The 15,650-nt window shown below is 29.5% G+C and overlaps 1 protein-coding gene across 1 annotated transcript in view; it reads left to right on the forward strand.

The window, feature by feature from the left end:
* LOC134710554 (extracellular signal-regulated kinase 7-like) overlaps window positions 1–15,650 on the forward strand; it is a 36,145-nt gene that overhangs the window by 15,282 nt on the left and 5,213 nt on the right. Inside the window, exons 4-9 of the mRNA XM_063570925.1 lie at window positions 1,495–1,609; window positions 8,498–8,619; window positions 9,496–9,618; window positions 10,079–10,178; window positions 10,829–10,912; window positions 11,812–11,898. Of these exons, the coding sequence (XP_063426995.1) occupies window positions 1,495–1,609; window positions 8,498–8,619; window positions 9,496–9,618; window positions 10,079–10,178; window positions 10,829–10,912; window positions 11,812–11,898 (631 nt within the window). The remainder of the gene's footprint in view (window positions 1–1,494; window positions 1,610–8,497; window positions 8,620–9,495; window positions 9,619–10,078; window positions 10,179–10,828; window positions 10,913–11,811; window positions 11,899–15,650) is intronic.

Raw genomic sequence — 15,650 nt, forward strand, 5'->3', positions numbered from 1 at the left:
CAAACAATCAATATTTTAATTTAAGCCTAGTGTAAAACCATTTAAACAGGAAAATCAACAGACTAATCTATATAAAAAACGGGAAAAGCTTATGAACCACATCAACAAACAACAACTACTGAACCTCAGATTCCTACCAGAATGTAGCTTACATGTAACATTTAATCCTGCTGCAAATGTTTGCACCTGTCCTAAGTCAGGAATCTAATGTACATTAGTTGATGTTTGTTTATGTAATTTATAAGTTTTTCTTGTTTCTCGTTTTTTTTTAATATAGATAAGACCGTTGGTTTTCCCATTTGAATGGTTTCATACTAGTAATTTTGGGGCCCTGTATAGCTTGTTGTTTGGTGAGAGCCAAGGCTCTGTGTTTAAGGTCGTACATTGACCTTAAATGGTTTACTTTTATAAATTGTTATTTGGATGGAGAGTTTTCTCATTGGCACTCATACCACATCTTCCTGTATCTATCTTTACACAAATTGTCCCTCTGGAACATTGTATACTGTATATATTGTTATGTAATTTGTTATTTCTATACTGTAAAAAGTCTCTTTGATATCGTTATATTTATATGTATTTGAATGTTCTTATGATGTACTTAAATGTCATTTGTACAGCTTAAAGGAAATTACTATTTTATTATGTAATTATCTTGAACTAATGAGTCTGGTTAGTGCAGTAGGTTCAAAATGTATTCTACTTTTTACAAATTGTACTAAACATCCATCTGTTCACAAAATGTATAATATTATCATATTGAATAATTTTATATGCATTTATTATTTATGCAAGTTTGATATTTTTGCCTATTTTATTTAATGTTTTCATGTATTTTTCTTTTCATAACACTTTCTGAGTAAGAAAATATACATTAAAGGATTGATTGATTTAACATGACCTTGAAGTAGACTTTATGCAATGAATATCAATGTCAAGAGGATGAAGTCTATTTGGTATCAAGGTTCAAAGTTCAAAGTCCAAGGTCACCTGATTACATCATGGAAAAAACTCAGTTACTGTTAAAGCTATGCCTGTTGCATTCTATTTTCATAAAGCTTAGTACAAGTGTGTCTATTTAGATTACAATGAACCTTTTTTGATGTGAAGGTTACAGGTTAAAGGTCAAGAACGTTATGGCAAAAAAAACAAATATTTGATTGATGTTGAATTTTATGGGGATGCACAGCTTCTGCTGTGCCCTTATATAAAGTTAAGAAGATGTAGTATGATTGCCAATGCCAATGAGACAAAGCTTCACTAAAGATTAATTGGCATAGAAATTTTGTTACATGTATTTGTACCTTGTTTCAAACAAAGTCATAGGTAAATATAACTTTCACATGTTAAAAAAAAGATATAAATAAATGTCATTGTAGTATATATATGCAGCTTGTATTTGAAATTGAAGCATGCACATTTAAACATTTGTTAGAATGAAACTGCAGATAATTTGAAGGGAGCATGATTAAAGGATTACACATTTTATTGCAGTTAATACCAAGCATTAGGAAGGTAGCCATCAGACTATTGACAATTCTGGGTTTTCTACAACAACAAAATGTTATCCATGCTGATTTGAAACCTGATAATATTTTATTAAAGAAAAGTAAGTGACTGGATTAATTATTATTTATTGGGTACCTACCAATAATCAAGGATTTTGTGGTTATCTTGGAACTACTAATTCCAATGCCAAACTAATAACAAATTTTCTAAAACAATGTATGTAAACTTTGGCATAATCACAAATAAAATATCTACAAAAGTGTAAGTATTCTGTATTCCACTAAAATTGGTACCCATGAAAATAAATGAATCCACAGTAAGATGTTTAAAACCTTTTAAGCTTACAGTACATACAAGATATTTTAGCTTAAATGAATCAGGCAAAGTGAAAATTGTTTACAACTACAATGAAATAGGCATAGTATACAGGAATTGTAAAATAAGTTAATAAGGCATAATAAAATACACCATAAATAACCTAAATTATTCAGGCATTACAAAACAGTTTCTAATATGGTCATTATGACAATAAATTAGGCATAGCAAAATCAAATTATGCATGTACATTACTACAATGAATAAACCATAGTAAAATGTATTATACATGTACTTTAATGAGTGATAATGGAGATTGCTGAGAGTCATTAGGTATAGTTCAAGGTTCCTTGTTCAAAAGATCTAAAGTTGGTAGTTTTCTTTTCACATTGGCTTCCTCAGCCAATGAAAACTGCCATGATATAGACAATAGTGCTTTAGGTGGCATTAAACACCAACAATCAATTCTGTTCAAAGGTTTTCATAATTTTGTAATTTTTTAATATAGGTCCATTTTGAATGTATACATCCCAAGCGATTTTCATTATTTACATACTGTGTTTGAATATGGAGATGCTTTTTATGTTAAAATTCAAATTGAACATGCATGAAATACTTGCCACTGGATTTTAAGCAACCAATCAACCAATCTATGTTATAAACACATTCAAGGACATAACTACTGAAAATTTAAGAAATTATTGCAAGATTCTTATTTATATTGCGTTGCAAATAATGTGACCGGGTGAGTGTCATAATTATAAGTACAGTACTACCATTATGATACTTTATACATATTGTTGTATACAGATTTCCCAAAAACCATAAACCAGTGGCGGATCCAGAACTTTTCATAAGGGGGGCCTGCTGACTGACCTATGGAGGGGGGCTCCAGTCATGCTCAGTGATTCCTTATATATTCAACGAAAGGCCTACCTGGATCCGCCTATGTAAACTGATTGTGTGAGACCTTCATGGGTAGTCAAGGACATTAAACACCCCCTACTAGTGGTAAAATCATGATAAATTAATCAGGCAGTTTTATCTGATTTTTAAAAAACGCAATAGTAAATGCACGCAATAATGTTTGACTTTACGTATTAACTATTATTATAAATACATCAAGGTTGTGTTTTGTTGTTTTGTCCCTTTAAAAAAAATAATTATAGATTCTCGATGAAAAATTATTTCCTTGTTATTGTTTCAGAAAGTTTAGTGACTAGATAACAATTATTTCTAAAATATGGGTTACTGCTTTGTTCGTGTATATTGTTAAATTGACCATTTAAATGTCTTATATTGTAGAAAATTGTTTTGTCATTGCTTCGAAAAAGGGCGGTTTGTTAAACGGAAAATATATGCATTGAATTGAATTGACCAATTGTTGTTACATGTATTTTAAAATTGTTTAAAAGCAGGTTACTAGTCACACTAAAAATCAACAATGAATTGCATATTGAATTAGTTTTTATTGTAAAAAATTGCTTTGTCATTTAATTGTTTTAAAAGTGGGTTTTACATGAAAAATATAAAAGATTTATTGATAATTGTTAGAAGTCTATTTGATGTACTGATTGTATATATATTGTAAAATGGGGGAAAATAGTTATCAAAGGTACCAGGCTTATAATTTTGATACGCCAGACCCGCATTTCATCTGCATAAGACACATTAGTGACACTCAGATCAAACTAGTAAGAAAGCCAAACAAGTATAAAGTTTAGAGCATTGAGGACCCAAATTCCAAAAAGTTGTGCCAAATATTGCTAAGGTTATCTTATGCCTGGGATAAGAAAATCCTTAGTGATTTGAAAAATTTATACTTTTGCAAACAGTAGATTTATAAAAATGACCATAAAATTGATATTTATGTTAACACTGAAGAAAAAAAGATGAAAAGTTAATAGATTAATTGTTGGAATTCTATTTGACTTTTTCTATTTGGTTACATCATGTACATTGTAAAATTGGGTTTTGGGAGGGGGGGAGAGATGAAAAACTATGATCCTGTAATAAAAATCTTCAGTTAACTTGCAATGAGAGGTGGTTAAAATTTCATAATATTTTTTAATACATATAATTAAAGTACATGGCACATTGTCATTGGTACCTCTTGTTTTTTCATTCCACTCGATTAATTAATTTAATATTTTAACACTGTCTTAATAATACTTTTAAATGGAGAGAAATTATGGGTTGATTAGGGTAGTCCCCTACCATTTCATAAAACATTTAAATCTATTATAGCAATAAATATGATAATAAGACTGATATTGTTATTGATAATTAAGATTTAAAATTTTCTGTGTAAAAGCTTCTGGGGTCAAGTTTTTATAATTACTTTTGTTGTGAGACTGCACTTTAAAGATCTTTATTGTTGACGCTTTTAATACCAAAGGGATCAAATTTACTGAACAGATTTTTGGTCATATGATACTTTGCTCGTACTTTATTGTAGCATATGATCCAAGTTACAATTCGAATTGACACATTTGTTTTAAAAATATTTTTTTAAATATATTAATTATGCAATCATAATATTTGGTTTTGCAGTTTGACCAAAGTTTACAAAAAATTTTGTTGTTGTGATTTTGAGATTCAATTTACGATTTAAATGTCCACATTTAAAAAAAAATCAATTTATCCTTCAAAATATACAGGGTTTTTCTACTTGAATGTAGACTAAAGTTTCTGCATCAGATTTGCATCTAAAAGAACATGCCATAAGATTACATAAAAACTTAAAACTGATAAAATATATTTACATATAAAGAAATAAAAAAAAAAGCGACAGTTTTTGAATAGTATTTTTAATAACAATCTCTGATTACGTCAATGGTCAATAAGTTTTGTGGTTGGACCATAGTTTTTAGATAAAATTGAAAGGAATGCAGACTAAGATTAAAATTATAATTTACAAAGACGTGTTTGTTTTACATCACAACTTTTTTGTTGTGGATTCATAATTTTCCCCAACTTTTCCCAGTCGAAGTAGACAGAAGAATCTGCGTTAGTTACGTTTAAAATATAATATGCTGTTAATATTATATAATGACTTGAGAGTATTCTGGTAATCCAATACAAAAAGTGATAAAATTGGGAAATTAAGATTGTTTATTAATAACATTTTTGGATTATTTCATCCATGATGAATATTTATGATGATGTGATAGTTTACAAAATTGCTGTTTTGGGAAACAATTTTTTGGTCAATTTTTAATTCTTAAATTTCATGTTTTTTTTCTTAAATATCAACAAATGTATAATGCAATGAATAATTTAGTCTTCATAATGATACACATTTTTGCCTCTATGAGTTTGTTGTAGAAATCACTTGTTTTTTTTGTTTTTTGACTCTCTTTGAATCAAATTTAATAAAATATTTAAAAGTGATAAATTCTGTTTGTTCAGCATATGACTGTTTTAAAATTACAAAGCCTGGCCAGCTTATGGTCATAATAAAATTTCCCTAATAATGGGTCATATATCTTTCCAAAAACTCTTCCCTTGAGATCTAGCTTTTTAAATAATGGACTAGTACAAAGTAGCTTCTTTATTCACACAAAAATGTTTTCATCCTAAATATGCCTGAAATATTCGTCACTGAACATTAAATTTACAGATTTCATAACAATAAGTTGGTGGTATAGGTATTGAGTCAGCTTTTAAAAAAAGTAAATAAAACATTACATAAGTTGCAACTGGTCAAAGGAATTAATGTCAAAAGAATAAGTTTAAATGGTCAAGAATAACATTAGAAGTAAAAACGTATTGTACTCATGTATAGTCAAGGTTGTTAAACAACCCTGTAATTAGGGTTCATTAAAAGTTGGGTGATCAGAGTATTAAATGGGTGTCTAGGTTTAATAGTAGACTGCATAAATAAAGTCAATGGTCAAGATTTAATATTCGGCAATAAATCAAAAATAAAAAAGTAGTTTTTTATAAGTCAGTGATCTTAGTATTAAGCTAGCTTTAAATATATTCATATTGTTTGGTGGTTTTAAATTCAGTTGGTCTGCAGGTTCAGAAGCATATTAGGAAATACTGCAATATTTGACCCCACACACAATATAAGAGTTACCTTTCAACAAAAAAGTAGCAGTGTTATACCAAGTGCCTTTACTCCTTTCTTCATTCGGTAATGGTGCTATCTGAATAGATCTTATGATGAATTTTAAGAGAAACTGTCAAACTTATATCAAGTCCCAATTAACTATTTGAAAATACTGATGAGAACACTTCTGTGTGCCATGATATAGCACTTGTGCTAAAAGTGGTGTTAAACTTTTCTTGATGATTTTGTCTTGCCCTGAATATGTATGAAATACTTGCCACTGGATGTTTAGGGAACAATAAACATTGGTACTTATTATAAACTGTTTAAATTATCATTTTCAGACAGAACTCATTTAAATCTTAGGTTAATATTTAAATAGATCTGCCTTCGAAAAAATCAAATAAAATCTGAATAATTGATATTGTAAAATGGTTAACTCAGATTTTAGTGGTTATTTAACATGTTAAAGGTAATAATACTATAAAAAATAATTTCATGGTCTATGTATTGAGTCAGTTTCTAAACAAAAACTTTAAATAAATATGTAATACATTATCGTAAATTACAGACACTGCAATAGGGAAGACAAAGTTTATAGCAAAATAACTGATGGGCCTTTGCTCATTGTTGAATGCTGTACGGTGACCTAAAGTTGTTAATTTCTGTGTCACTTGGTCTAATGTAGAGAGTAGTCTCTTGGTAATTATACCACATCTTCTTGTTTTTATAATAACCAATATTATATTTTTTTATAAGCTGTTGAAATCAACACTTTTACAGCAAGACTCAAATTTAAAAAAATCTTAATGTCAATATTTAAAAAGATCTGCCTTCAATAAAATAAATCAAATCTGAATAATTGATATTGTAAATGGTTAACTTAATTATTAGTGGTTATAAAAGGTAATAATACTATAAAAAATAATTTCATGGTCTGTGTATTGAGTCAGTTTCTAAATAAAGAGTTTAAATGGATATGTAATACATTATCGTAATTTACAGACACTGCAATAGGGAAGATGGAGTTAATAGCAAAATAACGGAATTAAATGACCAACAATAATACCAGAAGTAAAATAGGTAGCGACAAGTTGTCACATAAAGACAAATTAAGTTTGATCTATAACAAATCCTGGGTAATTTACATCGCTTTCTAATCTAGTTTTAAAATGGATTTTAACAATTTACAGTCAATTGTTACATATAAATCGGTGTTATTTCATCTGAACCGATACAGATCAGCAAGATTACGCGTAATATCATCTGATTCAGTGAATTTGATGGGTTTTAATAACCTCATATTGCACAATACCGTACCGGGATAATCAATTTATCTTTTATCTCGTCTCTGCATCGGTAACTTAATTCCGCAAGACCATTAGAAGAAAATAGCATTTGCTAGTCTTGATGGTGAAAATCATTTATTTTATTTGATTTAAAACAAATTCATTGTCTTTGCACAGTGGACATAAAATTTTATTCGATTTTTATAATTGTATAACTTGGGAATTTTGTCCATAATGTTTAAGATGTTTATTTGTCACATAAGGAAAATAAATGTCAAATTGTGATATAGTTATTCTTTATTATCGGGAAAAGCTAATCTGATACTGTCACAGTGTTTCTGAGTATCGTTTGTTTTATCTGTTTACAGAGCTCGATGAATAATTTTGCTTTTAAATATCCATTCAGCTTGTACATGATTGATTTGACTGTTGGGGATTAGCTACACTTTTTTTTAAATTTGTGTGTTTAATAATAAGGGAAAACCAGATTACCTGTTAAAAACTATGGAAAAATAGTCTAAACAAAACCAGGTATTAAGATTTCATTTATTTTTATGGGTACATGTATTAACTTTTCCTGGATTTAGGAAAAATCATATTTTCCTGGTGAAATCATAATCTGCATTTCAAATCAATTACAAAATTAGTGTACTTAGTGAAAGACCTTTAAAATGTGTTTTTAACTCACAACTCATGAAAATTAATATCCAACAAATTAAGATTAATCCCCATTATTTGAAATATATCACACACACAAACAAAAATACATGAAATTTAGGAGTGATGTAAAAAGAAGGAAATATTAATTCAATAAAAAAAAAATATAAGGAAATAAAAAAATGACTAAATTATTTTACATGTATTGAAATATTTTGGAAATTCCTGTTTCTTTGTTTCGACATGTGTGTCCTTAAGAAATATCTTTCTTACTGGTTATAACTAGTCATAGTTTTTAGTGTATCCTATATTTCTAATCGCTAATTGATTTTTTTTGTGCCTGATTTATTTACTTAAGTTATAATATCATCCTGAATATGCATGATATAATTGCCACTGGATATAATGGATGGTTGCTGATCATAGATTTGACTTTTTGTCATATTCAGAATCCTCTGGTTTTATCTCCTAACAGCTGCTATTTTCCAGATTTCTTCGTTTGTTTTCATGAACTTGCACAATACCTCCCAACTTTTCAAAATCCTTAGATGAATAAAAAAACAAACGAGGCATGCTAGTACTTTTATAGTCAAGATGTTATTAAGATTGTTGACCTCTTTGTGATGTTATCAAAAGGTTTTTGTTTCACTTGTATATTCTTTATTTCCAGAGGGCGACCTTGGATCATTGAAGGTTATAGATTTTGGAAATGCCATCCATCACATTCATAAAGAGGTTTCTCTTTACTATGAAGATTTTGAGGTTCAAACACCACTCTATAGAGCACCTGAGGTAAAAGCATTATATTTGTGTTCTTCAATTTGTTCAATTAAATATAGAACATTTTTTAATTCTCTATGATAAACAAAACTTGCAAATCTATAAAAAGGCAAAATTAGAAGCTCAAACCCATCAAATGAATGGATAACAGCAACTATCATATTCCTGACTTGGAACAGGCATTTTCTTATATGTAGAATATTGTGGATTATAGCTAGCTAAACTTGGCATTTGTATGACAGTCACACAAACTCCATTATATTGATGTCAATGTGTGAAAAAATCTAACAGATATAATATGTAATATTGTCAAAAACAAGGGTTAAGCAGTCAACATTGTGTTATGATCGTAACCACTACAAAAAACAAACAAAAACGTCAAAATAGACATATATGTAGACAAGGCACATAAGGCCAAAAAATTAACAGTTACATGCATCTACAAAAGAAATGACAAAGTGTTAGAAATGCAAAATGTGTCAATAATATACCTGCTTACTGGTTTGTAGTGAACTAAACTCAATAAATGGGAAAGGCAGGAGTACAACCTTTTGTAGTCTGTTAAGATCAAACTAAAAATGCACTTACAAATTACATAAGGTAAAATGATTTAAAATGAAATTAGTTTTGACAGCAAGAACCTTTCATTTCTTAAACTTTTAGTGCAAAAAGGTCAATTTTGTTGTATGTAGTTGCAACCTTTAAGGTAGATACAACAAATGGAAGTTTTAAACAAACTTGACTGTCTATATCCTATGCCAGTAATAAAATATATTGGTTCCCTTACTTATGACTAAACGTCTATTGCAGGGTTATAGATAAATTTGTAATATAAAAGTAATGATACATGTAGATTGTAGTAACAAGATTTTACTTTCGTTATTACAGGTAATCTTTGGAATTCCATTTGGCTCAGAAATAGATATTTGGTCAGTAGGCTGTATTTTGGCAGAATTGTATGCTGGGAAACCACTGTTTCTTGGTGGGGATGAGAAATCCATTGTAAAAAAGGTAACTTTGTAGTTGAAAAATTATTGCTAGTTTCTCAATTCAAATTGAACTGAATAGCAGATATAAAAAAATAATACAAAATGTGCAATGTGCATCCAAAATTATATGAAAGCATAATTCAATGAAATTAAAACATGCACTCTTAAAAGGAGACAATTTCAAACAAAATCTAACAAATTATATTTTGAATTGTATTAAATGACCCATCTGCGTTTCAACCTTAGCCTGAAGATAGAAAGTTTTACAGATTTTTTTTAGAAGTCCAATATATATTCTTTCTATTTCTATTTCTATAATTTAGCTTGTTGTTTCAGCATGACTGAAACTTAAGCATTAAGATTCTAATGATCGGACTAAAAATAATCAACCCTGATGGTATCTTGCCTTCAACAATAGATTAGTGTTTTTAACATTAGAAGAATGCCTATACTAAACATCAATCAAACATTTTTTTTCCCAGATGACTGAGATATTAGGATTATTACCTACTCATGTATTCCAGAAAGGGAAATTTTACAGCGAGTTGAAAAGTTTCACTGGAACTAACACACAGGAAAATGGTAAAAACAAAGGATTACTGATTGTTCTCCTTGCAACAGATGTGGGGATTAAAATTAGATAATAATAATCTTGCGAATGAGACAACTGTCAACCAGAAACCAAATGATGTAATTTTAACAACCAGAGGTCACTGTACGTCTTCCAACAATGCAAAAACTAAACAGTGTAGTAAGCTACAGAAGGCTCAAAATGAAAAAATGTCCAAAAAATAAAATGAATGCCTGATTGCCTGAACAAAGCTATGAATCAAAAATAACTATGATATACAGCAGCAATAAAAAGTACTGAAATTGGATTATAATGTTTGTTGGGGCCAAACCATCTCATTAACCTTGGACAATGGTGAAACAGTACAACATCAGAACAAATTACAAAAATCAGTTGAAAAATATGTCTGTTTGTAAATACATGATATAGCTTCTGGATATATGGCACATAGCTTTATTTGGTAATGCCATAACATGTGACAGCATTTCAGTACTATCCATGAACTTTCTGTTTGCTGAAAACTTATATATTTAAAATGTCCTGCCCAAATATGAAATTTTGTATTTAGATACTGCAAAATAGGGACAACATTGAAGAGGTAGTGTTATAATAAATAAGTGATTGATATCTTAAAATACATCTGGTTCTTGTTTTGTTCCAGTCTGTCATGATTTAATGGATCACCTGAAGTGTAGAGATTACAAGTTATGTTCTTTTTTGGCTGGTTGTTTGCAATATAACCCAGGTAAGAAGCTTTTCTATAAGTGCTGTTCTATTTTGGCTGGTTGCTTGTAGTATAATCCAGGTAAAGAGGTATTCAAATAAAAATTGCTGTAGTCACAATAGAAGTTTTTTCGTAGATTTTACCTTTTCACTGAATACTTTTCAGTTGATATATATAATGTGACTGTTTTATGTATATTTAAACATATTAAGCTTTGATTAAAACCTGCATATACTGGCAAATTATAAATGACAAATTATTCAGTTTCTAAGAAAAAGTTTACCGATGCTTTTGCAAAATGGGTCAAATTGGATACTCAGTGCAACTAGGGTCATGTGATGTTAGTCTTATAACCTCATAAAAATTATCAGGAAATGTCACTTTTACAATCAAACACACTTAGTTGAGTAAAAAATTAATAAACATGAATAAAACAAAAAAACATTTAATTTAATTTAATTTCTTCAATTTTTTCTAAGGAAATCAATTTTAAGCTGTTTGATTTGACTTTGATAATCAAACATGCTTGGCTGTCAGAGGAAGAAATTACTTAATATGAATAAAACAAAAAGATATTTAATATATTAGATAGTTTGCCAGGAAATCAATTTAAACTGTCTAGTTTCTAGATGAGCAAATGAACCTGTTTGAAGTCAGGAGTTCAGCTGCATTAATTAAGATTTTTAAAGCATGAATAAATTTCGTGTTTCTTCAGTACTGTAAATTTAGAAATTATTGTGATGTTTTTGTTATTGCAAAAAGTGCAATAGGGTTATAATCTCAATAATTTAAACACACATTTTGAAATTTTTATAAAAAAATCGCATTTTAGTCTAAAATTACAAAATCGTTATAATAAATACACACAATTATTTCTGATTTTACAGTCATTGAAATTGAAAAAAAAAAAATATTTTCAGACAAAAGGTTTAAACCAAGAGAAGCAGCCTTGCATCCATTTTTAGCATCTGAGCTTCCCATAGGATTTCTAATGGGGTCCAATACAGGTACTTATATACATTACTTATTGTTTTTTTTGTGCACAACATCTAATTGATTGATTGATTGATTAGTGTTTAGCCCCATTTTAAAACTTTGGCTATTTCCTGGTGGCCAGTTTTTATTGGTTGAGGAAGCTGGAGTGATTTATCTTCAGTAGAAAAATTGACAATCCTACAGAGTAGCTTTGGTATAGAAAAATGGTTACCAAGATTTTCCTATCTTTAAGCGAAACCCTTTCTAAAGTGTCATATTTACAAGTGGGAAATACAGAAAGTTTTTCATTTTAAAAATTTCACTTTGTGTCTATGGATTTGGTGCGTGTCAGTTTGCAATCAAAATGTTGATGGAACTATGCAGATTAAATGACTTGGTCAGACTCCATCCATATTAGAAGGCATAAAACAAACATCATATAAAATATATAATTTCTATCAATAGGCTAATTTCAAGGGTCTGTTGAAATAATTACTAGTTTATCATCAATATAAATACATTATTTCCTGTGGTTTTTGTGGGTATTTATTGGTACTTGGGCCTACTGTACACCATTAAAATGGCCACCATGATACAACAAAGATTACTGAAAGTGTCATTTAACACCAACAGTCAATCAAACAATCTTGATACACAAAATAAACAGTTAGATAAGAGGGGAGTAATACATTGAAATATCATACAAAATGTAGATGCCAAGGGCAGACAACAATGTGAATAGATATAAGAAGATGCGGTATGAGTGCCAGTGAGACAGCTCTCCATCCAAGTCACAACTGTCATAGTAAACCATTATAGGTCAAAGTATGGTCTTCAACATGGAGCCTTCACTCACACCAAAAAGCAAGCTATAAAGGGCCCCAAAAAAATATTAATGTTAAACCATTGACATTCAAACTGGAAAACCAATAGTCTAATCTATATAAAAAATTGAGAAAAGAGAAACACTAATGAACCACATCAACAAACGACAACTACTGAACATCAGATTCCTGATTTAGGACAGGTGCAAACAAATGCAATGGGTTTAAACGTTTTGATGGGTACCAACCTTCACCCTTATCTGAAACAATAGTGTAACATCAAAACATAGAAATGTTTTCCACACTTTATTTAGAATACCCTTTCTTATGTTCATAGTTAGAGGTCAATAGAAGTATTTCTCTTTATATTACAATTAAGAACAGTTGATCATTTGTACTAAAATGGACTTTGATTAACACCTGTGTATAATTTAGTTTCACGGTTATGAATTCTGGTATAATAACAGCCTGGTGCCATCCTTGCCTAACACTGCTCGAGTTATATTTGTGCATACATTATTGAAACGGCTATGATTAACTATGTCAATTCACATATATATGTTAAAAACAGAATAAATTTTTAAAAAAATGTCATCATTATTTCTTGAGTTAATATTAACTCTATTATTAGAAATTACAACACATAATTGGTTCATTGATCCTGGTTCACTATAATCAGTCCATCTGTACTGCATACATAAAAAGAAGTAGGTTAATAAATAAATTTATGTAAAAAATAAATTGGAATTTCATTTAAACCTGATGTTTGTATGTTTCTGCAAAATTTATGACAGTTTCTAAAAAATTAACCTGAAATATTCTTTATATCCAAATAGTTTCTTTATAGTAACTCAGGCTTTCTGCAACTTTAAAACTGACAGCCATGATATAATCAAGGGCATTATAAGTGGCATCAAACACCAACAATTGTTCATTTAATCTTGGTACAATTATTAAAATGTATTTAAATGTCATTCAAAGTTAAGAAACAAAGGGCAGACAACTCTTTCAATGTTAATCATACTTGGTTCAAACAACTCTTTCTGATGTTCCAAGACAGAGATGTTCCAAGACAGAGGTGAATAGGTGAACAGATAAAAATAATTTTTTGTCCAATTATATAATTAGCAGCTACATTGTACACATATTTTTAATGAAAGGATGACTCTTTTCAGTTTTCATATTAAGCTCAAATGGGGAAGTAGGTCCAGGTCTAGGGAAAATATTGATTAGTTCAGGAGATTGATTTTTATTGATGAACATATGAAATAAAATCAGAGTTCAGGGTTAGAACATGATATATTTGATAAACAACTTGGCCACAGTAAACCCAAAGACAAGCCAGATTTGAGTACATGTATATATAGCACAACACCATTTTTGGTCTGTTTTACCACTTCAAAAGAGCAAACTAATTAATTTTGTCTTGTTGAGTCCAATGTTTTTATGTGGTCCAGGTCTGAGTAAAAGATGAACACAAAGAACATAATAAATAAACTTTCAAATTTTATACTTCATAATTTTTGTACTTCCTTTTTTATACACTGTACACAATGTACTATCAAACATAACCTATATGTACTTTGATTATCAAACATAATTTACATGAATGATTTTAATTAAATAACACACCTGTTTGTTCAATAGATATATATTTTTCACAGCTGGAAGACCTACATTAGTTTCACACTTTATGATATCAGGTATAATTTTAGTCTACCATCCTTTTCTTACATTGCTGGAGATATACTCGTGATTAAATATGTCAATTAACATATATATGATAAAAAAAAATAGAACAAGACCTCCCACACTTAAATGCCTCACTTGTTTTACTGATCATCAATTTAATTTTGAAAGTCTTAAAAATAAATGTTTTACTACAAGTATCACATAAACTTAACATCTTTAAAGTTCAATGATAATGAGGTCAAGGTTAAAGAAATCTTGTCAGACAGACATGTTTACCATAGAATTATTTCATTTTTATGGTTCATTGGTCAACGTTAAGATTTTGTGTTTTGATCAGTTTTTCAAATATTTTTAGCAGAAGGTCATCTTAATTGGTGTATGACATGATTACTAGGGTTAAATGTCTGTCTGACAGGTATCATCTGACCTTGACCTCATTTTATTGTTCATCTGTCAATGTTAAGGTTTTTTTTAATTAGTCTGTTTATCAAATACTATAACCAGGAGGTCATCTTTATTTGGTCATGGAATGATTGTAAAGTGTATAATCAGACCTTGACCTTATTTTCATGGTTCATTGGTCAATGATAAGTTTTTGTGTTTTGGTTTCTTTTTCAATTACCATAAGCAAGTGGTCTGCTATAAATGGTGCATGGAATAGTTGTTAGGTGAAAATGTCTGTCTGGCAGGTATTATGTGACCTTGACCTTATTGTCATAAATCTGTAAAATGTTTATCGATACTTGTACTTTTATCTTGAAGACTTTCAACTATCAAATTAATGGATATAGGAAGATGTGGTGTGAGTGCCAATGAGACAACTCTCCATCCAAATAACAATTTAAAAAGTAAACCATTATAGGTTAAAGTACGGCCTTCAACACGGAGCCTTGGCTAACACCAAACAACAAGCTACAAAGGGCCCCAAAATTACTAGTGTAAAACCATTCAAACGGGAAAACCAACAGTCTAATCTATATAAACAAAACAAGAAACTAGAAACACGTATATATTACATAAACAAACGACAACTACTGTACATCAGATTTCTGACTTAGGACAGGTGCAAACATTTGCAGCGGGATTAAACGTTTTAATGGATCCAAACCTTCTCCCTTTTTTTTAAACAGTAGCATAACATCACAACATTGAAAAACATACAATAAAATATCAATTGGCAGACTTAACTCAATCAATGGTCAGTAAATAGAAAGATATTTCAGTGTGTGTGTGTGTGCAACATTGTTTACTGTATATCATATTATTAT

This window comes from Mytilus trossulus, chromosome 3, assembly GCF_036588685.1.
Source record: "Mytilus trossulus isolate FHL-02 chromosome 3, PNRI_Mtr1.1.1.hap1, whole genome shotgun sequence".
In the NCBI taxonomy this organism is placed as follows: Eukaryota; Metazoa; Mollusca; class Bivalvia; order Mytilida; family Mytilidae; genus Mytilus; species Mytilus trossulus.